Here is a 27,586-nt window from a genome sequence, read left to right as displayed (position 1 = left end):
CTGGGAATGGGGGCTGGGGGAAGGAGCTGGGGGCTGGGAATGGGGGCTGGGGGAAGGAGCTGGGGCTGGGAATGGGGGCTGGGGGAAGGAGCTGGGGCTGGGAATGGGGGCTGGGGGAAGGAGCTGGGGCTGGGAATGGGGGCTGGGGGAAGGAGCTGGGGCTGGGAATGGGGGCTGGGGGAAGGAGCTGGGGCTGGGAATGGGGGCTGGGGGAAGGAGCTGGGGCTGGGGGAAGGGGGCTGGGGCATGGGGGCTGGGGGGGTGATCTTTACAGATTGACACTGAGACTTGGGGCAACTTTGGCTGGTGCGCGTGCCCGGGAGCGGGGTGCGCGTGCCCGGGCGCGTGTGGCGCGTGCCCGGTGAGAGAGGGAGAGGGAGAGAGAGAGTGTCGGGGACGCGCGGGTGAAAATGTTGCGCAGGAAGGAAGCGGGGAGGCTGCTGTCTGTATGGAGCTGTCAGCGATCGGGGAGCAAGTGTTCGCGGTGGAGAATATCAGCAAGAAGCGCATCCGCAAGGTGAGTGCAGACAGACAGACTGCAGACAGACAGACTGCAGACACACAGACAGGCAGCCCTGAGCCCCAGCCCAGCTGGGACAGCCCAGCAGCTCAACCCAGCTCAGCCCAGCAGAGGCAGCTCCAGCCCCAGAGCCCAGCTCAACCCAGAGCCCAGCTCAATCCAGCCCAGCAGAGGCAGCCCCAGAGCCCAATAGGTCACAGCACAGCCCAACAGGTAGATAGGCATGCCCAGCACAGCCCAGCAGAGGCAGCCCAGAGCAGCATCCCAGCCCAGCACAGCCTAGTAGAGGCAGCACCTGCCCCAGAGCCCAGCAAGCTCAACCCAGTCCAGCAGAGGCAGCCCCAGAGTCCAGCTCAGGCCAGCCCAGCCCAACAGGTAGATAGGCATGCCCAGAGCAGCCCAGTAGAGCCCAGCAACTAGTGAGAAAACCCTCACCCCCCACCCCACACACACACACACATCTGCACCAGAAAGTGACCAGTAGCTGCCAGATGTGTCAGCACCTCCAGATGTGAGCAGACAAAAGGGAAATCTGCTGGAGTCCCCCTCTCCACTTATTAAACCAGATAACTGTTAATCGCAAAGATAGAGGGATAAATAATGCAAAAAAAACCCCTCAAACCAGCTCACAGCCAGCTACAGAAGAAGGGAGGGAGAGATAGAGAGAGAAAGGAGGGGAGGGAGGAGGGAGGGTCACAGTGGAAATGATCATAATAATTCTCCCTTTAAAGGATGGGGGGGGGGGTGTGAATGCTGCAAAATTGGAGGGGTTGTGATCACAGTGTTGGGAGTTTGGGATTGGACAGTTACTGTAAGAGGGGGCAGGGGGGGGGTGTGTGATCACAGAGTTGGGAGTTTGGGATTGGACAGTTACTGTAAGGGGGGGGGGGGTGATGTTCCGATCACAGAGCTGGGAGTTTGGGATTGATGTGGAGATGCCGGCATTGGACTGGGGTAAACACAGTAAGAAGTCTCACAACACCAGGTTAACTCACCTGACGAAGGGGCAGCGCTCCGAAAGCTCGTGGCTTTTGCTACCAAATAAACCTGTTGGACTTTAACCTGGTGTTGTCAGACTTCTTACTGAGTTTGGGATTGGACAGTTACTTTAAGGGGAGGGGGAGGGGTTGATCACAGTGTTGGGAGTTTGGGATTGGACAGTTACTTTGAGGGGGGGGGGTGTTGATCACAGTGTTGGGAGTTTGAGATTGGACAGTTACTGTAAGGGGGGGGTTGATCACAGTGTTGGGAGTTTGGGATTGGACAGTTACTTTGCCTGTGAATGTTTGCTTGCTGATTTTTTTCGGGGGGGGGTGCTGGAAATTTAATCGGTTGTGAGAAGATTAATGAGTCAATTAATTGTCTCTTGTTAAAAGGCACCTATGGGACGGGGCAAGGCAACATTCAGCGAACAGGAAGCAGCGCTGGAACCCAACTCTAATCAGCGACCGCTGAATTGTTGGATAGTTAATAACGGCAGCATATGGGTTGGTTGGGGTACACGGAGAGAGAGAGAGAGAGCAATGCAAACACAGGGCAGGATGAGATCATTATTACACATTATTAGCAAGCTGCGGGATTGTTTATCCCAGTTATCCAGAATCTTCAGGATAATTATTCACTTCAGTCTGCATCAGGAGGACGATCTGCAGCCCAGGTTTCTATCTGAACCTGCTCCGAGCTACACTCTCGTTCCCCTGCCTTTCATTATTGTTGTCCGCCTCAGTTTAAAGAGAAGTATTAGGCAGGCAGAGAAGCTGAATTCCCAACAGCCCGAGTTTGGGGTGTATCAGAAAGAGGCAGTGATTCCTGCTCCAGGCTGCTAATCAGACTCGAAACATTGGCTCCGTTCTCGCTCCACAGATGCTATCAGACCCGCTGAGATTTTCCAGCACTGTTGTGGACCCACGCTGTTGGATCTGGATTTGTGCTTCCTGCCCAGGTTGAATGTCCTGTGTTCAGATTTGTTTTAACTGTCAGAGGGTCAGTGCTGAGGAGTGCCGCACTGTCAGAGGGTCAGTGCTGAGGAGTGCCGCACTGTCAGAGGGTCAGTACTGAGGGAGTGCCGCACTGTCAGAGGGTCAGTGCTGAGGGAGTGCCGCACTGTCAGAGGGTCAGTACTGAGGGAGTGCCGCACTGTCAGAGGGTCAGTGCTGAGGGAGTGCCGCACTGTCAGAGGGTCAGTGCTGAGGGAGTGCCGCACTGTCAGAGGGTCAGTACTGAGGAAGTGCTGCACTGTCAGAGGGTCAGTACTGAGGAAGTGCTGCACTGTCAGAGGGTCAGTGCTGAGGGTGTGCCGCACTGTCAGAGGGTCAGTGCTGAGGGAGTGCCGCACTGTCAGAGGGTCAGTGCTGAGGGAGTGCCGCACTGTCAGAGGGTCAGTACTGAGGGAGTGCCGCACTGTCAGAGGGTCAGTACTGAGGGAGTGCCGCACTGTCAGAGGGTCAGTACTGAGGGAGTGCCGCACTGTCAGAGGCTCAGTACTGAGGGAGTGCCGTACTGAGGGAGTGCCGCACTGTCAGGGGATTTGTACAGGTGGGGTTTGGCACCATGCGCTGTAAGATTTGGGGAGATGTTGGGACGATCGTTAATTAAAATATAAAGAGCCAAGACTAGGCCTCAAGGTTCTCCTAATGGTGAATCACCCAGTCGTTCTCCCTTGCAGCCCCAATAATCAAATAGCCAGCCTGGGATCACAATGCCAGCTCTCTGCTGGCCAGCCCCCAATCACAGTGACACGTAGCCAGGGTCACTCACTGTCCTGGGGTTTGGGAGTGTGTGGGGTGCAGCTAGCTCAGAGTGGGATTGTGTTCTGAGTGGGGTTCTGCTGGTTTCCTCACACTTGAAACCACATCGTGTACACGGCTATGGACAAAGTGCTGGAAAATGGGATTTGAATTGATAGGTGCTTGATGGCCAGCATTGACATGATGGGCCGAAGGGCCTCCTGTGCTGTAAAACTCTATGACTCCATGGCTCTCACACAGGGAGGAAGTCAGTAATCCTTCCTGATGCTATCCCGCTCTGGAATCTCCCTCCAGCCCTGGCCAAGGTGTTTGTTTTATTTCCCCTGACACGGTCCCAGTGGTTATCACCTTCGCTGCATCACCTGACACGTTATTTACCTGTCGACAACAAAATAAGCAGCAGTGCATTGCACCCGACTTCACACTCCTCTACACAAAGTATCGAACCAAATACATGACAGCTCAATAGAGGGAGCTTTACTCTGTATCTAACCCTGTGCTGTACCTGTCCTGGGAGTGTTTGATGGGGACAGTGTAGAGGGAGCTTTACTCTGTATCTAACCCCGTGCTGTACCTGTCCTGGGAGTGTTTGATGGGGGACAGTGTAGAGGGAGCGTTACTCTGTATCTAACCCTGTGCTGTACCTGTCCTGGGAGTGTTTGATGGGGACAGTGTAGAGGGAGCTTTACTCTGTATCTAACCCCGTGCTGTACCTGTCCTGGGAGTGTTTGATGGGGGACAGTGTTGAGGCAGCTTTACTCTGTATCTAACCCCGTGCTGTACCTGTCCTGGGAGTGTTTGATGGGGGACAGTGTAGAGGGAGCTTTACTCTGTATCTAACCCCGCGCTGTACCTGTCCTGGGAGTGTTTGATGGGGGCAGTGTTGAGGCAGCTTTACTCTGTATCTAACCCCATGCTGTACCTGTCCTGGGGGTGTTTGATGGGGACAGTGTTGAGGCAGCTTTACTCTGTATCTAACCCCGTGCTGTACCTGTCCTGGGAGTGTGTGATGGGGGACAGTGTAGAGGGAGCTTTACTCTGTATCTAACCCTGCGCTGTATCTGTCCTGGGAGTGTTTGACGGGGGACAGTGTTGAGGCAGCTTTACTCTGTATCTAACCCCGTGCTCTGCCTGTATTGGCCAGTGATGAGAATGTGCAGTATTGGTGGGCAGTGAGGGTGGAAAGCTGAGATTACAGGTGGACAATCTCAGAGTGCAATGTACAGATTGGCGATGGGTCTGGGGCGGGCATGGGTTTGGGGCAAGCATGAGCTTGCCGGGTCTCTCAGCTGTTGTTTTTGATAATGGTGTGGAGATGTTGGCGTTGGACTGGGGTAAGCACAGTAAGAAGACTCACAACACCAGGTTAAAGTCCAACAGGTTTATTTGGTAGAAAAGCTACCAGCATTCGGAGCGCTGCTCCTTCATCAGGTGAGTGACGAAGGGGCAGCGCTCCGAAAGCTAGTGGCTTTTGCTACCAAATAAACCTGTTGGACTTTAACTTGGTGTTGTCAGACTTCTTACTGTTTTGGATAATTACAGACACTGTTTGTTTGTCTCCCTTCTCTTGCGGTTGTTGGTTTGAAACAGCAGGAGTTCCCTTTTCGCAGGATATTGATGAGCAAGGCCGTATGCTTATTTCTCCGCCCCCTGGCGGGGGGGGGGGGAGTGGGTGGAGGTGGGGGGGTTCTGCTGGCGACACCGACCCACATGGTTGTTCTTTGTGGATCAGTCTAGACTGTTAGTGTGCTGTCATCACAGGTATGGTTACAACTGAGGTGTCAGCGGGGCTCGAAAGGTTCGAGGTTCATGTCGGAGTGCCGCACTGTCAGAGGGTCAGTGCTGAGGGAGTGCCGCACTGTCAGAGGGTCAGTACTGAGGGAGTGCCGCACTGTCAGAGGGTCAGTACTGAGGGAGTGCCGCACTGTCAGAGGGTCGGTACTGAGGGAGTGCCGCACTGTCAGAGGGTCAGTACTGAGGGAGTGCCGCACTGTCAGAGGGTCAGTACTGAGGGAGTGCCGCACTGTCAGAGGGTCGGTACTGAGGGAGTGCCGCACTGTCAGAGGGTCGGTACTGAGGGAGTGCCGCACTGTCAGAGGGTCGGTACTGAGGGAGTGCCGCACTGTCAGAGGGTCGGTACTGAGGGAGTGCCGCACTGTCAGAGGGTCAGTGCTGAGGGAGTGCCGCACTGTCAGAGGGTCAGTGCTGAGGGAGTGCCGCACTGTCAGAGGGTCAGTGCTGAGGGAGTGCCGCACTGTCAGAGGTCAGTGCTGAGGGAGTGCCGCACTGTCAGAGGGTCGGTACTGAGGGAGTGCTGCACTGTCAGAGGGTCGGTACCGAGGGAGTGCCGCACTGTCAGAGGGTCAGTGCTGAGGGAGTGCCGCACTGTCAGAGGGTCAGTACTGAGGGAGTGCCGCACTGTCAGAGGGTCAGTGCTGAGGGAGTGCCGCACTGTCAGAGGGTCGGTACTGAGGGAGTGCCGCACTGTCAGAGGGTCAGTGCTGAGGAAGTGCCGCACTGTCAAAGGGTCGGTACTGAGGGAGTGCCGCACTGTCAGAGGGTCAGTGCTGAGGGAGTGCTGCACTGTCAGAGGGTCAGTACTGAGGGAGTGCTGCACTGTCAGAGGGTCAGTGCTGAGGGAGTACCGCACTGTCAGAGGGTCAGTGCTGAGGGAGTGCCGCACTGTCAGAGGGTCAGTGCTGAGGGAGTGCCGCACTGTCAGAGGGTCAGTACTGAGGGAGTGCCGCACTGTCAGAGGGTTGGTACTGAGGGAGTGCTGCACTGTCAGAGGGTCAGTGCTGAGGGAGTGCAGCACTGTCAGAGGGTCAGTGCTGAGGGAGTGCCGCACTGTCAGAGGGTCGGTACTGAGGGAGTGCTGCACTGTCAGAGGGTCAGTGCTGAGGGAGTGCCGCACTGTCAGAGGGTTGGTACTGAGGGAGTGCCGCACTGTCAGAGGGTCAGTACTGAGGGAGTGCTGCACTATCAGAGGTGCTGTCTTTCGCGTGTGATTTAACTGAGCCTGTGTTTGCTGTGAAGAATCGTGTTGTTTTGAAGTAGATGGGGGTGTTTCCCAGCATGCTGTGCCAGTATTTATCCTGTAGTAAAAATCTCAGAAAAACAACGTGTGTGGTGATGACCATGTTTCTGTTTGTGTGATCAAACTGAGTACAAACTGGTTGTTGTATTTCACGAATTTGTAACAGTTCCTGTTCACTAAATAACAAGAATGTTCCTGGGACAGTATTTCTGAGTCTTCCTGTTTGGATCAGGGTTAGATTGTTTAAACTTGAGTCTGCTGTGAACACTAATATAGACAGTCAATGTTACAGGCTGCATTCTCAGGGGATACACGGGCACAGTGTATTATTCTGCTGCTAACTGGTGGATGCCCCTTTAAGAATCATCATAGAATCCTACAGTGCAGAAAGAGGCCATTCGGCCCATCGAGTCTGCACCAACCACAATCCCACCCAGGCCCTATCCCCCATATCCCCACATATCCCTCTAATCCCTCTAACCTATGCATCCCGGGACACTAAGGGCAATTTAGAATGGCCAATCAACCTAGCCCGCTCATCTTTGGACTAAGGCAGATGGAGTGTCCTTGCTCCCCATTCCGGGGCTGGGATTGGTTCGCTGGGAACGGGGTTCCGTGCTTGACCCCAGCTCGGACCGAGTACGTTCTCCCCAGCTGATTGGCACCTCCAGCTCTGCAGGGAAAGTCTGGGTGGGCTGAGGACATTCTCCCATTCACCTGCTGCTAGCCCAAGTGGCAGGTGTGCCTGTTCTGATTTCAAATTTATCCAAATCAGAAGCAACTTCCTTTCCAAACCTCCAGATTTTATTTACAAATTTAACCACGACGAAGCCAAAAGATGGATGGGATCAGCAATGCACACACGAGACTGCGTGGACTGGATTGACAGGGTTAAAGAGCAAGGACTTCCCTTCGCCAACTGTTGTACGGGGAAGGCAATGGCCTAGTGGTATTATCGCTAGACTATTAATCCTGAAACTCAGCTAATGTTCTGGGGACCCGGGTTCAAATCCCGCCACGGCAGATGGTGGAATTTGAACTCAATTTTAAAAAATCTGGAATCAAGGATCTACTGATGACCATGAAACCATTGTTGGAAAAACCCATCTGGTTCCTTTCGGGAAGGAAATCTGCCGTCCTTACCCTGGTCTGGCCTACATGTGACTCCAGAGCCACGGCAATGCGGTTGATTCTCAACTGCCCTTGGACAACTAGCGATGGGCAGTAAATGCTGGCCCAGCCAGCGACGCCCATGTCCCACGAATGAATACAAAATACAGCTCCAGACTTGATGGGTGGGAATTCCCGGTTTTTGGGCGAGTGTGGCTGGAATTCCGCCCACTACAATCCCCGTGTTGGGCAGGACGGGAAAATTCCCCCAATGTCTTCAATTGATTCTGATGCTAAATTTGTGTCCTGGCCAGTCTGGGTGGCACTTCAGACCTGAGTAACTGTCAGTCTGGAAAATGAATTATATATTACAGAGATTGCTTGTCCCATCAAACACTCACGGGGTTAGATACAGAGTAAAGCTCCCTCTACACTGTCCCCCATCAAACACTCCCAGGACAGGTACAGCACAGGGTTAGATACAGAGTAAAGCTCCCTCGACACTGTCCCCATCAAACACTCCCAGGACAGGTACAGCACGGGGTTAGATACAGAGTAAAGCTCCCTCTACACTGTCCCCCATCAAACACTCCCAGGACAGGTACAGCACAGGGTTAGATACAGAGTAAAGTTTCACAGACCCTATCATTTTCCATTCCTCCCCCAGTTTGAGGTGTTGAGTGCTGACAGTCTATTGAGCGGGGTAATATCGAGGGTATTGCTTACGGAGCCGCTGCCCCTCATTGTAGTTGGCCTCTCGTTATGGACCAGACCCGTGTTGGGAATAAGGATGCAGGGTGTACGGGGCACAGTGTCGCGTGTACACTGAGTGTACGGTGCACAGTGTCGCGTGTACACTGAGTGTACGGTGCACAGTGTCGCGTGTACACTTAGTGTACGGTGCACAGTGTCGCGTGTACACTGAGTGTACGGTGCACAGTGTCGCGTGTACACTTAGTGTACGGTGCACAGTGTCGCGTGTACACTGAGTGTACGGTGCACAGTGTCGCGTGTACACTGAGTGTACGGTGCACAGTGTCGCGTGTACACTGAGTGTACGGTGCACAGTGTCGCGTGTACACTTAGTGTACGGTGCACAGTGTCGCGTGTACACTGAGTGTACGGTGCACAGTGTCGCGTGTACACTGAGTGTACGGTGCACAGTGTCGCGTGTACACTGAGTGTACGGTGCACAGTGTCGCGTGTACACTTAGTGTACGGTGCACAGTGTCGCGTGTACACTGAGTGTACGGTGCACAGTGTCGCGTGTACACTTAGTGTACGGTGCACAGTGTCGCGTGTACACTGAGTGTACGGTGCACAGCGTCACGTGTACACTGTGAGTGTACGGTGCACAGTCGCGTGTACACTGTGAGTGTACGGTGCACAGTGTCACGTGTACACTGTGAGTGTACGGTGCACAGTGTCACGTGTACACTGTGAGTGTACGGTGCACAGTGTTGCGTGTACACTGTGAGTGTACGGTGCACAGTCGGGTGTACACTGTGAGTGTACGGTGCACAGTCGGGTGTACACTGTGAGTGTACGGTGCACAGTCGCGTGTACACTGTGAGTGTACGGTGCACAGTGTCACGTGTACACTGTGAGTGTACGGTGCACAGTGTCACGTGTACACTGTGAGTGTACGGTGCACAGTCGGGTGTACACTGTGAGTGTACGGTGCACAGTCGGGTGTACACTGTGAGTGTACGGTGCACAGTCGGGTGTACACTGTGAGTGTACGGTGCACAGTCGGGTGTACACTGTGAGTGTACGGTGCACAGTCGGGTGTACACTGTGAGTGTACGGTGCACAGTCGGGTGTACACTGTGAGTGTACGGTGCACAGTGTTGCGTGTACACTGAGTGTACGGTGCACAGTGTCACGTGTACACTGTGAGTGTACGGTGCACAGTGTTGCGTGTACACTGTGAGTGTACGGTGCACAGTGTCATGTGTACACTGTGAGTGTACGGTGCACAGTCGCGTGTACACTGTGAGTGTATGGTGCACAGTGTTGCGTGTACACTGTGAGTGTACGGTGCACAGTGTCACGTGTACACTGTGAGTGTACGGTGCACAGTGTTGCGTGTACACTGTGAGTGTACGGTGCACAGTGTCATGTGTACACTGTGAGTGTACGGTGCACAGTCGCGTGTACACTGTGAGTGTACGGTGCACAGTGTCGCGTGTACACTGAGTGTACGGTGCACAGTGTCATGTGTACACTGTGAGTGTACGGTGCACAGTGTCATGTGTACACTGTGAGTGTACGGTGCACAGTGTTGCGTGTACACTGTGAGTGTACGGTGCACAGTGTTGCGTGTACACTGTGAGTGTACGGTGCACAGTGTTGCGTGTACACTGTGACTGACACCGTCACAGTCTGTGATCCGCGTGGGAACTGTGCTAGGTTCAATGGCCAAAATATATCAGATCAGTCAGCATCTCACTGAATGGTGCAGCAGATTCGATGGGCCGAATGGCCTACTTCTGCTCCTAACCCTTCTGGTCTTACGACAACCTGTTCTGTCTTTGTTTTGAAGGGTCGAGTGGAATACCTTGTGAAGTGGAAAGGATGGCCCCCCAAGTAAGTAACCAATCTCATAATCCGTTCCATCACTCCCACCCACTCACCCCTCCCTGTCTCTCTGTCTGTGTCTCTGTCTCCTCCGCCATCCCATAATCTTATTCCCATTGGGCTTTCCATTTAATTTCACATGGTGCCTTTTGCAAGTCTGGATTCAGCTTATTTTATTAGTTTATTGATAAGTGTCACAGGTAGGCTTACATTAACACTGCAATGAAGTTACTGTGAAAATCCCCCTAGTCGCCACACTCCGACGCCTGTTCGGGGACACCGAGGGAGAATTTAGCACGGCCAATGCACCCTAACCAGCACGGCTTTCGGACTGTGGGAGGAAACCGGAGCACCCGGAGGAAACCCACGCAGACACGGGGAGAACGTGCAGACTCCACACAGACCCAAGCCGGGAATCGTACCCCGGTCCCTGGCGCTGTGAGGCCAAAATGCCACCCCATCCTCACTCTAAATGTGATTGTTGCTCAGAGAAGCAGGAATAAGGCTGGGGGTTAATGAACTTCGTGTCTGATTAAAGCTTCACTGTGTGACATACAGTCCCACACGAGTGTGTGTAGCATGGTGAGGGCTGATGATTTCCAAGTGTATATTTCTTTAGAACACCTTCGACATCACCTTCTGAACCCACCAGCTCTTCCATCTAGAAGGGTAAGGGGCAGCAGATACATGGGAACACCACCACCTGCAAGTTCCCCTCCAAGCCACTCACCATCCTGATTTAGAAATATATCAGCCATTCCTTCACTGTCTCTGGGTTACAATTCTGGAACTCCCTCCCTAACAGCGCTGTGGGTGTACCTACACCACGTGGACTGCAGCGGTTCAAGATGGCGGCTCACCACCACCCACTCCAGGGCAATTAGGGATGGGCAATAAATGCTGGTCCAGCCAGCGACGCCCACACTCCGTGGATGAATATTAAACATCTGTATTAGCAAGGGCAGAATGGAACAGTGACGCACCCAAGGATTGACACATTGGAGGTGGCTGCTTGGTGCTGAGGTAGAGCAGGCATGGAGGCAGAGAGGGCGCGGAGCTGGTGCGGAGCGAGCGTGGAGTGAGCGCGGAGGCGGAGCGGTTGCTCAAAGCCGTGTCACCCCAGTGTTATGACGGCTGCCAATAGGACAGGGAGGGTGATGAGTGTGAAGTGGTTGAAGGCAGTGGGTGATTCAGTGAGTTAGGAGAGTGAAAGAAAGTAGTTGGATTTTTATAGCACCTCACACATCCTCAGGACATCCCAAAGCCCAGAGCAGCCAGTTAGGTTACACCCTGAAGCGCAGTCACTGTTGTAAATTTAGAGAATCTGGCAGCCTCTTAATCGTGTGTGAGCGCGCACTTGCTGTTCTTGTCTGGGTGTACTTCATTCTTCATTTCTTTTTTCTGTGTGTTTTGTGAGAACATGTCTCTACACACTGTGTATGTGCCTCCGTCCTGCGTTTCTCCGTTGTGTGTGTGTGTGTCTCTGTTCTATGTGTGTGTCTCTCTGTTCTGTGTGTGAGTGTGTGTCTGTGCTGTGTGTGTGTGTCTCTGTTCTGTGTGTGTGTGTGTGTCTGTGCTGTGTGTGTGTGTGTCTCTGTTCTGTGTGTGAGTGTGTGTCTGTGCTGTGTGTGTGTGTCTCTGTTCTGTGTGTGAGTGTGTGTCTGTGCTGTGTGTGTGTGTCTCTGTTCTGTGTGTGAGTGTGTGTCTGTGCTGTGTGTGTGTGTCTCTGTTCTATGTGTGTGTCTCTCTGTTGTGTTGTGTCTCTTCTGTGTGTGTGTGTGTCTCTGTTGTGTGTGTGTGTGTGTGTGTGTCTGTTCTGTGTGTGTGTGTGTCTCTGTTCTGTGTGGGTGTCTCTCTGTTGTGTTGTGTGTCTCTTCTGTGTGTGTGTGTGTGTGTCTCTGTTGTGTGTGTGTGTGTGTCTCTGTTGTGTGTGTGTGTGTCTGTTCTGTGTGTGTGTGTGTCTCTGTTCTGTGTGTGAGTGTGTGTCTGTGCTGTGTGTGTGTGTGTCTCTGTTCTGTGTGTGAGTGTGTGTCTGTGCTGTGTGTGTGTGTCTCTGTTCTGTGTGTGTCTCTGTTCTGTGTGTGTGTGTCTCGGTTCTGTGTGTGTGTCTGTGCTGTGTGTGTGTGTGTCTCTGTTCTGTGTGTGAGTGTGTGTCTGTGCTGTGTGTGTGTGTGTGTCTCTGTTCTGTGTGTGTCTCTGTTCTGTGTGTGTGTGTCTCTGTTCTGTGTGTGTGTGTCTCTGTTCTGTGTGTGTGTGTGTGTGTCTGTTCTGTGTGTGTCTCTGTTCTGTGTGTGTGTGTGTCTGTGCTGTGTGTGTGTGTGTGTCTGTTCTGTGTGTGTGTGTGTCTCTGTTCTGTGTGTGAGTGTGTGTCTGTGCTGTGTGTGTGTGTGTCTCTGTTCTGTGTGTGTCTCTGTTCTGTGTGTGTGTGTCTCTGTTCTGTGTGTGTGTGTCTCTGTTGTGTGTGTGTGTGTCTCTGTTGTGTGTGTGTCTCTGTTCTGTGTGTGTGTGTGTGTCTCTGTTGTGTGTGTGTGTGTGTCTCTGTTCTGTGTGTGTGTGTGTCTCTGTTCTGTGTGTGTCTCTGTTCTGTGTGTGTGTGTGTGTCTCTGTTGTGTGTGTGTGTGTGTCTCTGTTCTGTGTGTGTGTGTCTGTGCTGTGTGTGTCTCTGTTGTGTGTGTGTGTGTCTCTGTTCTGTGTGTGAGTGTGTGTCTGTGCTGTGTGTGTGTGTGTGTCTGTGCTGTGTGTGTGTGTCTCTGTTCTGTGTGTGAGTGTGTGTCTGTGCTGTGTGTGTGTGTGTGTCTGTTCTGTGTGTGAGTGTGTGTCTGTGCTGTGTGTGTGTGTCTCTGTTCTGTGTGTGAGTGTGTGTCTGTGCTGTGTGTGTGTGTGTGTCTCTGTTCTGTGTGTGAGTGTGTGTCTGTGCTGTGTGTGTGTGTCTCTGTTCTGTGTGTGAGTGTGTGTCTGTGCTGTGTGTGTGTGTCTCTGTTCTGTGTGTGAGTGTGTGTCTGTGCTGTGTGTGTGTGTCTCTGTTCTGTGTGTGAGTGTGTGTCTGTGCTGTGTGTGTGTGTGTGTCTCTGTTCTGTGTGTGAGTGTGTGTCTGTGCTGTGTGTGTGTGTCTCTGTTCTGTGTGTGTGTGTGTGTCTGTGCTGTGTGTGTGTGTCTCTGTTCTGTGTGTGTGTGTGTCTGTGCTGTGTGTGTGTGTCTCTGTTCTGTGTGTGAGTGTGTGTCTGTGCTGTGTGTGTGTGTCTCTGTTCTGTGTGTGAGTGTGTGTCTGTGCTGTGTGTGTGTGTCTCTGTTCTGTGTGTGTGTGTGTCTCTGTGCTGTGTGTGTGTGTGTCTGTGCTGTGTGTGTGTGTCTCTGTTCTGTGTATGTGTGTGTGTCTGTGCTGTGTGTGTGTGTCTCTGTTCTGTGTGTGAGTGTGTGTCTGTGCTGTGTGTGTGTGTCTCTGTTCTGTGTGTGTGTGTGTGTCTGTGCTGTGTGTGTGTGTGTCTCTGTTCTGTGTGTCTGTGCTGTGTGTGTGTCTCTGCTCTGTGTGTGTGTGTGTCTCTGTTCTGTGTGTGAGTGTGTGTCTGTGCTGTGTGTGTGTGTCTCTGTTCTGTGTGTGTGTGTGTGTCTGTGCTGTGTGTGTGTGTGTGTGTCTGTGCTGTGTGTGTCTCTGTTCTGTGTGTGTGTGTGTCTCTGTTCTGTGTGTGTGTGTGTGTGTCTGTGCTGTGTGTGTGTGTGTGTCTGTGCTGTGTGTGTGTGTGTCTCTGTTCTGTGTGTGTGTGTGTCTGTGCTGTGTGTGTGTGTGTGTCTGTGCTGTGTGTGTCTCTGTTCTGTGTGTGTGTGTGTCTCTGTTCTGTGTGTGTGTGTGTGTGTCTGTGCTGTGTGTGTGTGTCTGTGCTGTGTGTGTGTGTGTCTCTGTTCTGTGTGTGTGTGTGTCTGTGCTGTGTGTGTGTGTGTGTCTCTGTTCTGTGTGTGTGTGTGTGTCTGTGCTGTGTGTGTGTGTGTGTCTGTGCTGTGTGTGTGTGTCTGTGCTGTGTGTGTGTGTCTCTGTTCTGTGTGTGTGTGTGTGTCTGTGCTGTGTGTGTGTGTGTGTCTGTGCTGTGTGTGTGTGTCTCTGTTCTGTGTGTGTGTGTGTCTCTGTTCTGTGTGTGTGTGCTGTGTGTGTGTGTGTGTGTGTGTCTGTGCTGTGTGTGTGTGTCTCTGTTCTGTGTGTGTGTGTCTGTGCTGTGTGTGTGTGTCTCTGTTCTGTGTGTGTGTCTGTGCTGTGTGTGTGTGTCTGTGCTGTGTGTGTGTGTGTCTCTGTTCTGTGTGTGTGTGTGTCTGTGCTGTGTGTGTGTGTGTGTCTCTGTTCTGTGTGTGTGTGTGTGTCTGTGCTGTGTGTGTGTGTGTGTCTGTGCTGTGTGTGTGTGTCTGTGCTGTGTGTGTGTGTCTCTGTTCTGTGTGTGTGTGTGTCTCTGTGCTGTGTGTGTGTGTGTGTGTCTGTGCTGTGTGTGTGTGTGTCTCTGTTCTGTGTGTGTCTCTGTTCTGTGTGTGTGTGTGTGTGTCTGTGCTGTGTGTGTGTGTGTCTCTGTGCTGTGTGTGTGTGTGTCTCTGTTCTGTGTGTGTCTCTGTTCTGTGTGTGTCTCTGTGCTGTGTGTGTGTGTGTCTCTGTTCTGTGTGTGTGTCTGTGCTGTGTGTGTGTGTGTGTCTGTGCTGTGTGTGTGTCTCTGTGCTGTGTGTGTGTAGATGTAGATGTGCAGGAACTGCTGTGTTGCTGGATGGAGCTTGTCACGTGATGTTTTTTTCTCAGTTTACACTCTGCAGCATTCATGCAGTCCGGGGGGGGGGGTGGTGGTGGTGGTGGATGACGGTGTGAGTGAACGAGTGTGCGAGAGAGTGAGAGAGAGAGAGAGAGAGAGAGCCAGTGTGTGAGCGAGAGAGTGAGCGAGCTTTGATTCCGTGAACACATTTGCGTGCCTGAGTGTTCGCTATAACACTTCCCCCTCACTGTGAAACTGACCAGTTTGATTCTCTCCAATTTGGAGACAGTTTGGACAATCTGGAATACAGATCTACACAAGTGATGATATTTTAGATTTTGGGTCAGTGGTGGAGGGTTAGTCAGAATACGACCTGTCAGTCTGTCTCTCTCTCGGCGTCTGCAATCACCACTCTGCTACAATTAAACCTCCTTTGGAACAGTTGTTGATATCTGTGAATTCCTTCGCTGACCTCCAGACCCTCAGGGCGGGATTTTCCGGCCGCCCTCACCCCCAAGACCGGAAAATCCCGCCCCAGATCAGTGGACCTTTGCATGGTCCCTATCCCTCCCGCTAGGATTCCCGTGGCGGGCGGGACAGGAAGGTTGAGTGTGAGCCTGAGCTCCAAGTCAGGTTGTCATTAACAGGGAGAACTGTCGGCTGCACATTCAGTCACCCAGCCCGGAAGCCCCGGAGGAGCAGCGAACCCCAAACACATCCCTCTTGGGTGGCTATAAAGATCCAAATGTACTTTGAGAAGCAAGGGTGGAGACCAACCTTGTCAATCTCTCCCCCCACCCCGTCTGTCCTGGGGCCATTACTTATCCCTCAACCCCCGGAACTAAAACAGATTCTCTGGTCACCATCACATTGATGTTTGTGGGATCTTGCTGTGCGCTCTCTACCCGCCGTTTGTCCTTGTTACAACGGGACGGCACAGTGGTTAGCACTGCTGCCTCACAGCACCAGGGACCCGGGTTCGATTCCCGGCTTGGGTGACTGTGCAGAGTTTGCACGTTCTCCCCGTGTCTGCGTGGGTTTCCTCCCACACTCCAAAGATGTGTGGGTTAGGTGGATTGGCCGTGCTAAATTGCCCCTTAGTGTCAGGGGGACTAGCTAGGGTAAATGCATGGGGTTACGGGGATTGGGCCTGGGTGGGATTGTGGTCGGTGCAGACTCGATGGGCCGAATGGCCTCCTGCGCTGTAGGGATTCTATCTCACAGTACGACCACTCTGCATGAAGCAGCTGATTGGCTGTAAAGCGTTTCCGAATGTCCGGAATTAGATGCTGTGGAAATGCGAGTCTGTCTCTGTGTTTAATGAGAAGCAGCCAATGGGCTGAGAGTCTTGTTTCTGTTCCAGATACAGTACATGGGAACCTGAGGATCACATCCTGGATCCACGGCTCGTCATGGCTTATGAGGAAAAGTAAGAAGCATCTGGGCTGCACTTTGACTTTGTTGTTTAACCCATTGACTGCTGGATCTGTGTGTGTATCTGTGTGGGTGTGTGTGTGTGTATCTGTGTGGGTGTGTGTGTGTGTATCTGTGTGGGTGTATCTGTGTGGGTGTGTATCTGTGTGGGTGTGTGTGTGTATCTGTGTGGGGGTGTGTGTGCGTATCTGTGTGGGTATGTGTGTGTGTATCTGTGTGGGTGTGTGTGTATATCTGTGTGTGTGTATCTGTGTGGGTCTGTGTGTGTGTATCTGTGTGGGTGCGTGTGTGTGTGTATCTGTGTGGGTGTGTATGGGTGTGTATCTGTGGGTGTGTATCTGTGTGGGTGTGTATCTGTGTGGGTGTGTGTGTGTGTATCTGTGTGGGTGTGTGTGTGTATCTGTGTGGGTGTATCTGTGTGGGTGTGTGTGGGTGTGCATCCGTGTGTGTGTGTATATATCTGTGTGTATGTGAATATGTGTGTGTGCATGTACGAGTGTGTATCTGTGCGTGTGCATGTATGTATGTGTGTGCGTGCATGTACATATGTGTGTATGTGCATGCGTGTATCTGTGTGTGAGCATGCATGTGTGTGTCTATCTGTGTGTGCATGTGTGTGTCATGTATGTATAATCTGCGTGTGTGTTTGGGGGTGGGTGTGTGCGCGTATGTATATCTGTGAGTGTGTGTTGGGGATGTGTGGGTGTGTGCGTGAGTGTGTGTTGGGGGCATGTGTGGGTGTGTGTGTGTGAGTGTGTGTGGGGGAATGGGTGTGTGTGTGTGTTGGGGGATGTGTGTGTTGGGGGATGTGTGTGTGTGTTGGGGGATGTGTGTGTGTGTGTGTTGGGGGATGTGTGTGTGTTGGGGGATGTGTGTGTGCGTGTGTTAGGGGATGTGTGTGTGTTGGGGGATGTGTGTGTTGGAGGATGTGTGTGTGTATGTTGGGGGATGTGTGTGTGTGTGTTGGGGGATGTGTGTGTGTGTTGGGGTGTGTGTGTGTGTGTGTTGGGGGATGTGTGTGTGTGTGTGTTGGGGGAAATGTGTGTGTATGTTGGGGGATGTGTGTGTGTGTTGGGGGGTGTGTGTGTGTGTTGGGGGGTGTGTGTGTGTGTTGGGGGATGTGTGTGTGTGTGTTGGGGTGTGTGTGTGTGTGTTGGGGTGTGTGTGTTGGGGGATGTGTGTGTGTGTTGGGGGATGTGTGTGTGTGTTGGGGGATGTGTGTGTGTGTGTGTGTTGGGGGATGTATGTGTGTGTGTGTGTTGGGGGATGTGTGTGTGTGTTAGGGGATGTGTGTGTGTATTGGGGGATGTGTATGTGTGTGTTGGGGGATGTGTGTGAGTGTGTGTGTTGGGGATGTGTGTGTGTGTTGGGGGATGTGTGTGTTGGGGGATGTGTGTGTGTGTGTTGGGGATGTGTGTGTGTGTTGGGGGATGTGTGTGCGTGTTGGGGGATGTGTGTTGGGGGATGTGTGTGTGTGTTGGGGGATGTGTGTGTGTGTGTTGGGGGATGTGTATGTGTGTGTGTGTTGGGGGATGTGTATGTGTGTGTGTGTTGGGGGATGTGTGTGTGTGTTGGGGGATGTGTGTGTGTGTTGGGGGATGTGTGTGTGTGTTGGGGGATGTGTGTGTGTGTGTGTGTTGGGGGATGTGTGTGTGTGTGTTGGGTGTGTGTGTATGTTGGGAGATGTGTGTGTTGGGGGATGTGTGTGTGTGTGTTGGGTGTGTGTGTATGTTGGGAGATGTGTGTGTTGGGGGATGTGTGTGTGTGTGTTGGGGGTGTGTGGGTGTGTGTTGGGGTGTGTGTGTGTGTTGGGTGTGTGTGGGTCTGTGTTGGGGGATGTGTGTGGGTGTGTGTGAGCGTTACTTTATTACAATTAAGTTTGGTCACCTCGAATCCACCACGCCAAATTGTGAATTGGAATTTTTAAAATCTGGCCAACACTGATTCTAATAACTCAGGAAAGCAGCTGGGTTCGTGTCAACCTGAACTTCCCGGACTTGCCTCTAATCACAGCCTGCTCTTCAGCTGACTCTGGTCCCGACTCTCACTGGTCCATGAGGATATAGATAATATCGGAGCAGAGGCCTGTTACTGAACCAGTCACTCCAGGAATGTGAGTTCAAATCCCACTGTGGATAGTCTGGGAATTCTAATCCAGTTTTAAAAATCGGGAAATAAAATGCTGGGATCTGGAACAGTGCCCGAGAAACTTTCAGATCGTCCCAAAAGCCAACTGGTTCATTAATGTCTGTTCGGGGAGAGAAGTTAACTCAGTTAATGGTAGTGCGTTGGGGGGAGTTACAGAACAAAGAGATCGAGGGGTACATGTTCATAGCTCCTTGAAAGTGGAGTCACAGGTGGACAGAGTGGTGAAGAAGGCATTCGGCATGCTTGGTTTCATCGGTCAGAACATTGAATACAGGAGTTGGGACGTCTTGTTGAAGTTGTATAAGACATTGGTAAGGCCACACTTGGAATACTGTGTGCAATTCTGGTCACCCTATTATAGAAAGGATATTATTAAACTAGAAAGAGTGCAGAAAAGATTTACGAGGATGCTACCGGGACTTGATGGATTGAGTTATTAGAGGCTGAATAGACTGGGACTTTTTCTCTGGAGCGTAGAAGGTTGAGGGGTGACCTCATAGAGGTCTATAAAATAATGAGGGGCATAGACAAGGTAGATAGTCAATATCTTTTCCCAAAGGTAGGGGAGTGTAAAACTAGAGGGCTTAGTTTAAGGTGAGAGGGGAGAGATACAGAAGTGTCCAGAGGGGCAATTTTTTCACACAGAGGGTGGTGAGTGTCTGGAACAAGCTGCCAGAGGTAGTAGTAGAGGTGGGTACAATTTTATCTTTTAAAAAGCATTTTGATAAGGTTCACCATGGTAGGCTTCTGCAGAAAATGCAGATGTATGGGATTGGGGGTGATCTAGGAAATTGGATCAGGAATTGGCTAGCGGATAGGAAACAGAGGGTGGTGGTTGATAGTAAATATTCATCATGGAGTGCGGTTACAAGTGGTGTACCTCAGGGATCTGTTTTGGGGCCACTGCTGTTTGTAATATTTATTAATGATCTGGATGAGGGTATAGTTGGGTGGATTAGCAAATTTGCTGATGACACCAAAGTCGGTGGTGTGGTAGACAGTGAGGAAGGGTGTCGTAGTTTGCAGGAAGACTTAGACAGGTTGCAAAGTTGGGCCGAGAGGTGGCGGATGGAGTTTAATGCGGAGAAGTGTGAGGTAATTCACTTTGGTAGGAATAACAGATGTGTTGAGTATAGGGCTAACGGGAGGACTTTGAATAGTGTGGAGGAGCAGAGGGATCTAGGTGTATGTGTGCATAGATCCCTGAAAGTTGGGAATCAAGTAGATAAGGTTGTTAAGAAGGCATATGGTGTCTTGGCGTTTATTGGTAGGGGGATTGAATTTAGGAGTCGTAGCGTTATGTTGCAACTGTACACAACTCTGGTGCGGCCGCACTTGGAGTACTGTGTGCAGTTCTGGTCCCCACATTACAGGAAGGATGTGGAGGCTTTGGAGAGGGTGCAGAGGAGGTTTACCAGGATGTTGCCTGGTATGGAGGGGAGATCCTATGAGGAGAGGCTGAGGGATTTGGGATTGTTTTCGCTGGAAAGGCGGCGGCTAAGAGGGGATCTTATTGAAACATATAAGATGATTAGAGGTTTAGATAGGGTGGATAGTGATAGCCTTTTTCCTCTGATGGAGAAATCCAGCACGAGGGGGCATGGCTTTAAATTGAGGGGGGGTAGTTATAGAACCGATGTCAGGGGTAGGTTCTTTACCCAGAGGGTGGTGAGGGATTGGAATGCCCTGCCAGCATCAGTAGTAAATGCGCCTAGTTTGGGGGCGTTTAAGAGATCCGTAGATAGGTTCATGGACGAAAAGAAATTGGTTTAGGTTGGAGGGTCACAGTTTTTTTTTTTAACTGGTCGGTGCAACATCGTGGGCCGAAGGGCCTGTTCTGCGCTGTAATGTTCTATGTTCTATGTTCTATTTAGATAGTTACATGGGTACGATGGGTATAGAGGGATATGGGCCAAATGCGGGCAATTGGGATTAGCTAGGGGTTTTAAAAAAAATAAGGGCGGCATGGACAAGTTGGGCCGAAGGGCCTGTTTCCATGCTGTAAACCTCGATGACTCTAAGCTGTCAGCCTTACCTGTTCAGGACTACAAGTGATTCCAGTCCCACAACAGCATTGATGCTGTTCTTGCTATCCTCGGTACTAAAAATCCAAAGACAAAATCAAGCAACAAGATCTTTATTGTCTGGGAGGCATCGGAATTACGATGGCCGCTTCAGCTCCTCAGGGCAACTCGGGACAAAGGAACTAGAAATCTTCACCCTGTCAGGGCACACCCTGAGAACAATTTCCTTTTTCCAATAAAAGGCACACTGAAACTCTCAAATAATTTGTTGGTTTCAGGAATTAATTGCTTGACTATTCAGTTTGCTTCCTCACAGCAGGCTTGGGGCTGAAACCACAGGCCTCAGATTTCCTGTGAGCCTGTAGGCCCGTTACTATGGTTACAGGCCTCAGATTCCCCGTGAGCCTGTAGGCCTGTTACTATGGTTACAGGCCTCAGATTCCTGTGAGCCTGTAGGCCCATTACTATGGTTACAGGCCTCAGATTCCCTGTGAGCCTGTAGGCCCGTTACTATGGTTGCAGGCCTCAGATTCCCTGTGAGCCTGTAGGCCCGTTACCAAGGTTACAGGCCTCAGATTCCCTGTGAGCCTGTAGGCCTGTTACTATGGTTACAGGCCTCAGATTCCTTGTGAGCCTGTAGGCCCATTACTATGGTTACAGGCCTCAGATTCCCTGTGAGTCTGTAGGCCCATTACTATGGTTACAGGCCTCAGATTCCCTGGGAGCCTGCAGGCCCATTTCTATGGTTACAGGCCTCAGATTCCCTGTAAACTGTAGCCCGTTACTATGGTTACAGGCCTCAGATTCCCTGTGAGCCGTAGGCCCGTTACTATGGTTACAGGCCTCAGATTCCCTGTGAGCCTGTAGGCCCGTTACTATGGTTACCTATGATATTTTTCTTGTTTCCTTTGTTGAATTTGACCTTCTTCACATTTTTTTCCCTACCCAGGGAGCAGCGAGACCGTGCACTAGGATACAGGAAGCGAGGCCCCAAACCAAAAAGGTACCTACTGCAGGTAAGGTTTGATGTCCTGACTGTGAGAGGGTTAACCAGGAAATTAATAACTGCCCCATTTATCTTCCCCCATGGGTCAGTAACCAAATAGCCACCCTGCCCTCTCCCAGCCCTCTACTCATTGGCAATGCCCACTTGGCATAGAGGCCCACAGGCTAGACCAGGGAGAAGGTCCCATAGAATCCCCACAGTGCAGAAGGAGGCCATTCGGCTCATCAAGCCTGCACCAACTACAATCCCATCCAGGCCCTGTTCCTGTAACCCCACATAATTACCCTGCTAATCCAAAGATGTGCGGGTTAGGTGGATTGGCCATGCTAAATTGACCCTAGGGTCAGGGAGTTTAGCAGAGTAAATATGTGGGGTTACGGGAATAGGGCCTGGGTGGGATTCTGGTCGGTGCAGACTCGATGGGCTGAATAGCCTCCTTCTGCATTGTAGGAACTCTATGAATATCAGTCCCCTGACAGTAAGGAGCAATTTAGCGTGGCCAATCCCCCTAACCGCACATCTTTGAACTGTGGGAGGAAACCAGAGCATCTGGAGGAAACCCACGCAGACACTGGGGAGACTGTCTCCCGAGGCCAGAATCGAACCCGGATCCCTGGCGCTGTGAGGCAGCAGCTCTTACCACTGGGCCACCGTGTTGCCCCAGTCCTTAGGTTTGCCGCTCAGTCCCTTCTGGGCTAGAGAGAGAGGAAAGGGCTGTCACTTGCTGACTGACATCGGGCAAAGGCAGGATTATGTTCAACCGTGATGCCTGCTGTAGCTGAATGTCGCGCCGATCATGCTCACTTCAGTGTCACATTTCAGTGTTGGGGAACGGTGGGGTGGGGCTCGGGTGGTGGTTGGGGGCGGGGGGGGGGGGGGGGGGGGGCCGTGCGGTCACGTGGGGGAGGGTTTGGTGGGGGATTATCGTAGATCTGCCAGGGTTGCTGGAACCAGACTCCAGCGCGAGGCAGCAGGAGAAGGGAGCGAGTGGGAGAGGGGAAGAGATCGAGTTAAAGTCGGGAATAGATGTACAGTGAGACGGTCAGTATAGTGAGGCCATGGTGGACCCAGCCTTTGTACCACAGCATCGGGTAGGGTTCAACTTTGATGATGCTTCGGTTATAGAATTAATAATCAGTAGGATGTGAATTCCGATCCCGGGCTGCGCCGTTCAAGAATTTGAATTCAGTTTTTTTTTAAAAACCTAGAGGGAAAAGCAATTTTCCAAACGGCAAGCACAGTGGCCCAGTAGTTAGCACTGCTGCCTCAAGGTGTCAGGGACCCGGGTTCAATTCCAGCTTGGGTCACTGTGCGGAGTCTGCACATTCTCCCCGTGTCTGCGTGGGTTTCCTCCGGGTGCTGCAGTTTACTCCCACAGTCTAAAGATGTGGAGGTTAGATGGATTGGCCAGGCTAAATTGCCCCTTTGTATCCAAAGATGTGCAGGTCAGGTGGATTGGCCATGCTAAATTGCCCCTTAGTGTCCAAAGATGTGTAGGTTAGGGGGATTGGCCGTGGTACATTGCCCCTTAGTATCCAAAGATGTGTAGGTTAGATGGATTGGCCATGATAAATTGCCCCTTTGTGTCCAAAGATGTGCAGGTCAGGTGGATTGGCCATGCTAAATTGCCCATTAGTGACCAAACATGTGCAGGTTAGGTGGATTGGCCATGATAAATTGCCCCTTTGTATCCAAAGATATGCAGGTTGGGGGGATTGGCCATGCTAAATTGCCCCTTAGTGTCCAAAGATGTGTAGGTTAGGTAGATTAGCCATGGTAAATTGCCCCTTAGTGTCCAAAGATGTGTAAGTTAGAGGGATTGGCCATGGTAAATTGCCCCTTTGTATCCAAAGATGTGCAGGGTAGGTAGATTAGCCATGGTAAATTGCCCCTTAGTGTCCAAAGATGTGTAAGTTAGGGGGATTGGCCATGGTACATTGCCCCTTAGGGTCCCAAGATATATATATATATATAGGTTAGGGGAACTATCTGGGTAAAATACATGTAGTTATGGGGTTAGGGCCTGGATAAGGGTCGGTGCAGACTCAATTGGCCAAATGGCCTCCTTCTGCACTGTAGGGACTCGATGAAAACAGTCAAAAAGCAGCAACATTGGCACCAGAACTATTGGACGTCAGTGTTCAGGGATACAAACCAACCTGGCCGCAGAAAATAAACAGCTGGGATCGATGGAAGAGACCATGGCGCTGTCAGATTGTTGAGAAACTCCAAATGGTTCCCTTTGATTCTGGGACTCGGGTCCTGAATCTTAATAAAGGAAGCTATGATGGTACGAGGTGTGAGTTGGCTATGATGGATTGGGAAATGTTACTTAACGGGATGACAGTGGATAGGCAATGGCAAACATTCGGGGAGCGCAAGGGTGAATTCCAACAATTATTTGTTCCTGTCTGGCCCTGGAAAGCAGCCATGATTTGGAGATGCCGGCGTTGGACTGGAAAGAAGGCCAAACCATGGCTTGCAAGGGAAATTTGAGGTGGCATTGGATCCAAGCAAGGGGCATACAGCAAAAACAACAGACCTGGAGATTAGGAGCAGTTTAGAATTTAGCAAAGGAGGACCAAGGAATTGATTAAGAATGGGAAAATAGAGTTTGGGAGTAAGCTTGTGGGAAATATAGAAACCTGTAGGTATGTGAGGAGAAAAAGATTGGTGAAGATAAATGTAGGTCCCTTACAGTCAGAAACAGGGAAATTTATTTTGGGAAATAAAGAAATGGCTGACCAATTAAATACATAGTTTCATTCTGTCTTCACAAAGGAAAACACAACTAACACACCAGAAATGTTGTGGCACAAGGTTTAGTGAGAGGGAGGAACTGACGGAGATCAGTATTAGTAGATAAATGGTGTTGGGGAAACTGCTGGGATTGAAGACCAATAAATCTCCAGGGCCTGATAATCTTCATTAGTACTTAAGGAAATGGTCCCAGAAATATTGGATACATTGGTGGTCACCTTCCAAGATTCTATAGACTCTGGAACAGTTCCTACAGATTGGAGGGTAGCTAATGTCATCCCACTTTTTAACAAGGCGGGTAGGGAGAAAACTGGGAATTATAGGGGCCTCCTCTTGATCCTGTGTTCAGTTGTATCAAACTACCAAAGATAAACAGATCATCTGGCCATTATCACATTGATATTGGTGGGATCTTGCTGCACACAAGTTTCCTGTCACGTCTGTTAAATTGGAATGGGAGCTATATTTCATTGGCTGTGAGTGCTTTGGGTCGGTCTGAGGTTGTGAAAGGTGATATATCAATGCAAGTTTTTCTTTCTAGTGGGTTTAGATCCTGGCTTCACCTCGAGGGATGATGAAGGAATGAGTGATAAATATTGGGATGAATAACAAGAAAAGAAAGGACTTTGAAGGGCCGAAAGATTTAGTTTGATTTGCATTATGTTTTCTTCTTACCAGCGGATTTATGGGATGGACCTCCGGAGCGCGGACAAGCTGAAGGAAAAGGGAAAGTTGCGGCTGTCTCTGTCCAGGCGGTTTGACGGGACCTCGGTGTCCGGGCTGGCTCAGCGGGATGGCGGGGAGAATGGGAAAAGGATCCAGTTTTCCCTCAGCCGGAAGCACAAGTTTTTTAAGCTGGCCACCAAGCCCGGTTCCGCCCGAGCTCCCAGCATTGCTGAGGTTCACGGGGCCAGTGAGTGTTCGGAAGAGGACACCGGACGGGATCTGGGTGGGAAATTCCCGGATTCCGAGTCTGAGGATGAGGAGTTGCAAAGTGAGAGCTTCCCGGATGCGACGGAGGGTGAGTGAGAGACTGGCGATCTCCAATGCACGCATCGCTGCTCATTGCCAGTCTGTTTTTGGATGCTATATAAATGCAGGCTCTCTTACTCTTGGCTGTGTGGTGAGGCTGAGATGCCAGTCACTGAGGGGGCAAGACGGGGACATGGCATTGTGGCCACAGACAGATTAGCCACGATCTTATTGAATGGCAGAGCAGGCTCGAAGGGCCGAATGGCCTCCTCCCGAGTCCCATATTAATGATCATTAACCCTCAGGAAACCCCCCTCTTGTGTCCCGAGCCCTGCTCTCCACCCCCACCCCCTATGGAAGTGACACCCCTCGTCAGAATAATCCCGCACTCTTTCCCCTCCCCCATTCCTCCTCATTGGGTGTGTCCCCCACTTTGCCCTCACTCCCATCCTCACTGACCTATCCTGGCTCACTCCTCACAGACACCTCACCATAACCGATTGGAACGAGTAACAGCCCCGGGCCCCACACCTCCTGACCCTGCTGGACATGTCCCACTCTCTGTCCCACCCCCAATATCACCCTGCTCAGTATCACTGCCTTTTGTTAAATTGGAGCTCCGCACTCCCCCCTGTCTCGCTCTCTCTCTCTTCCCCTGTTCTCCCTCTCTCTCGCGCCCGCCCCCCTCCCCCTTCTCTCTCTCTCGCACCCGCCCCCCTCCCTCTTCTCTCTCTCTCATGCCCGGCCCCCCGCCGCTCCCCTCTCCCCCCCCCCCTGCCACCCCGCCCCTCTCCCGCGCCCACCCCACACCTCTCCCGCCCCCGTCCCTCTCCTGCGCCCCCCCGTCCCTCTCCTGCGCCCCCCTCCCTTCTCCCGCAACCCCCCGCCCTTCTCCCACGTCCCCCCACCCTTCTCCCGCGTCCCGCGCCCCCTCCACCCCTCTCCCGCGCCCCGCCTGCCTCGGCCACCCGCCCCTCTCCCGCGCCCGCCCCGGTCCCCCCGCCCCTCTCCTGCGCCCGCCCCGTCCCCCCGACCCCTCTCCCTTTAAAGTTTATTTATTAGTATCACGGGTAGGCTTACATTAATACTGCAATGAAGTTACTGTGAAAGTCGCCTTGGGCAGGAGAGGGGGGTCGCTGGGGTTTATGGGGGAGGGAGGGGTGTCTGCTGGGGTTTATGGGGAGGAAGGGGTGTCTGCTGGGGTTTATGGGGAGGAAGGGGTGTCTGCTGGGGTTTATGGGGAGGAAGGGGTGTCTGCTGGGGTTTATGGGGAGGGAGGGAAATCACTGGGGTTTATGGGGGAGGGAGGGGGGTCACTGGGGTTTATGGGCGGGGTGTGGGGGTCACGGGTTTATGGGGGAAGGGCGGGGGGTCGCTGGGGTCTATGGGGGGTCTCTGGGGTTTATGGGGGAGGGAGAGGGTCTCTGGGATTTATGGGGGGTCTCTTGGGACTATGGGGGTCTCTGGGGGGGTCTCTGGGGTCTATGGGGGGGGTCGCTGGGGTCAATGGGGGGAGGCAGGGAGGGAGGGGGTCTCTGATGTTTATGGGGGGGTCGGATGGATGGAATTTCAAACTCCGCCTCTCTTTTCCCTCTTGTCCGCAGGCGCGACCCCTCCGGTCGGGACGACCGGATCGATCCCAGTTGGCTGGCATCCCGCTGTCCCCCTCGGCAGCGTGACAGTGACTGATGTGACAGCAAACTCGCTGACGGTGACTTTCCGGGAAGCCTTGGCAGCCGAGGGGTTTTTCAGGGATCGCAGTTTGAGTTGTTAATCCGGGAAAGCGGCGAGTGGAGATTCCCGTCCGTCCAGTGAAGAGTTTTGTTTGTTTTCCTCAAAGGGAAAACCAAGGTTCCTTATTTATAACCCAGTGATTGTGTGTGTCGCCATAGGAACGGTTAGCTTCTCCAGGATTTCCCATTAAGATAGCTTAGCGATAAGTGTTCCCGTCACAGGAAACGTCCCTCAAACCTCATTGGATGGCTGCGTTCCCGCGGTTGCCAGGCGGTGGCCAATGGCTGAGCCTTGGGGGAATGGGACAAGATGGCTGCTTGCATCGGAAAATATTTTATATTTGCACAAAGTGTGGGTCAGTAACCTGCGCCTGGGACTCGAACGTTCAATGGATTCTGTAACCTTCAGACCGAGCTGATTGTCCTTGTATCATTCCCAACGCGGATCTTAGCTTCCTGTTCAATTTTCTAACCAACTCTGTTCTCTCTCTAGAAAGCCGGTTGTTTTTCCCTCGGGGTGGGGAGTGGTGGTGGTTTCATATTTCCCCCCCAATTCCCCCTTCTGTACTCCGCTATTTCCCCCTCCCAACCACCAAACCCCCCGGAAGGGAGCCTGAAGGGGGGGGGGGGCGGAGACACCTCGGTGTGGAGTCTCCTTCCCGTCCCAGGCTGATCAACGGTTCGATTGTTGGTTCCGTCTGGGAGGTTTGGGATTGGAGGCAGCGCTTGTGGTTGGGTCACTCTCTGCGATTGTCCGTCTGTGAGGGTCGGGGAGGGTGTTGGGAGGGCGGGGGGGT

At 52.1% G+C, this 27,586-nt stretch overlaps 1 protein-coding gene across 1 annotated transcript; it reads left to right on the top strand.

The window, feature by feature from the left end:
* The first annotated feature begins 390 nt into the window (after window positions 1–390).
* On the top strand, window positions 391–27,556 carry LOC144508917 (chromobox protein homolog 7-like). Its single transcript, XM_078237131.1, has 6 exons — window positions 391–517; window positions 9,960–10,003; window positions 16,076–16,141; window positions 21,268–21,334; window positions 24,763–25,105; window positions 26,661–27,556. Exons 1-6 carry the CDS (start codon window positions 449–451, stop codon window positions 26,828–26,830), a joined length of 759 nt encoding a protein of 252 aa, XP_078093257.1. The 5' UTR covers window positions 391–448; the 3' UTR covers window positions 26,831–27,556.
* The last annotated feature ends 30 nt before the right edge of the window (window positions 27,557–27,586 follow it).

This window comes from Mustelus asterias, chromosome 21 (genome assembly GCF_964213995.1).
Source record: "Mustelus asterias chromosome 21, sMusAst1.hap1.1, whole genome shotgun sequence".
Lineage (NCBI taxonomy): Eukaryota > Metazoa > Chordata > Chondrichthyes > Carcharhiniformes > Triakidae > Mustelus > Mustelus asterias.
This window is presented reverse-complemented; position numbering and strand designations above follow the sequence as displayed.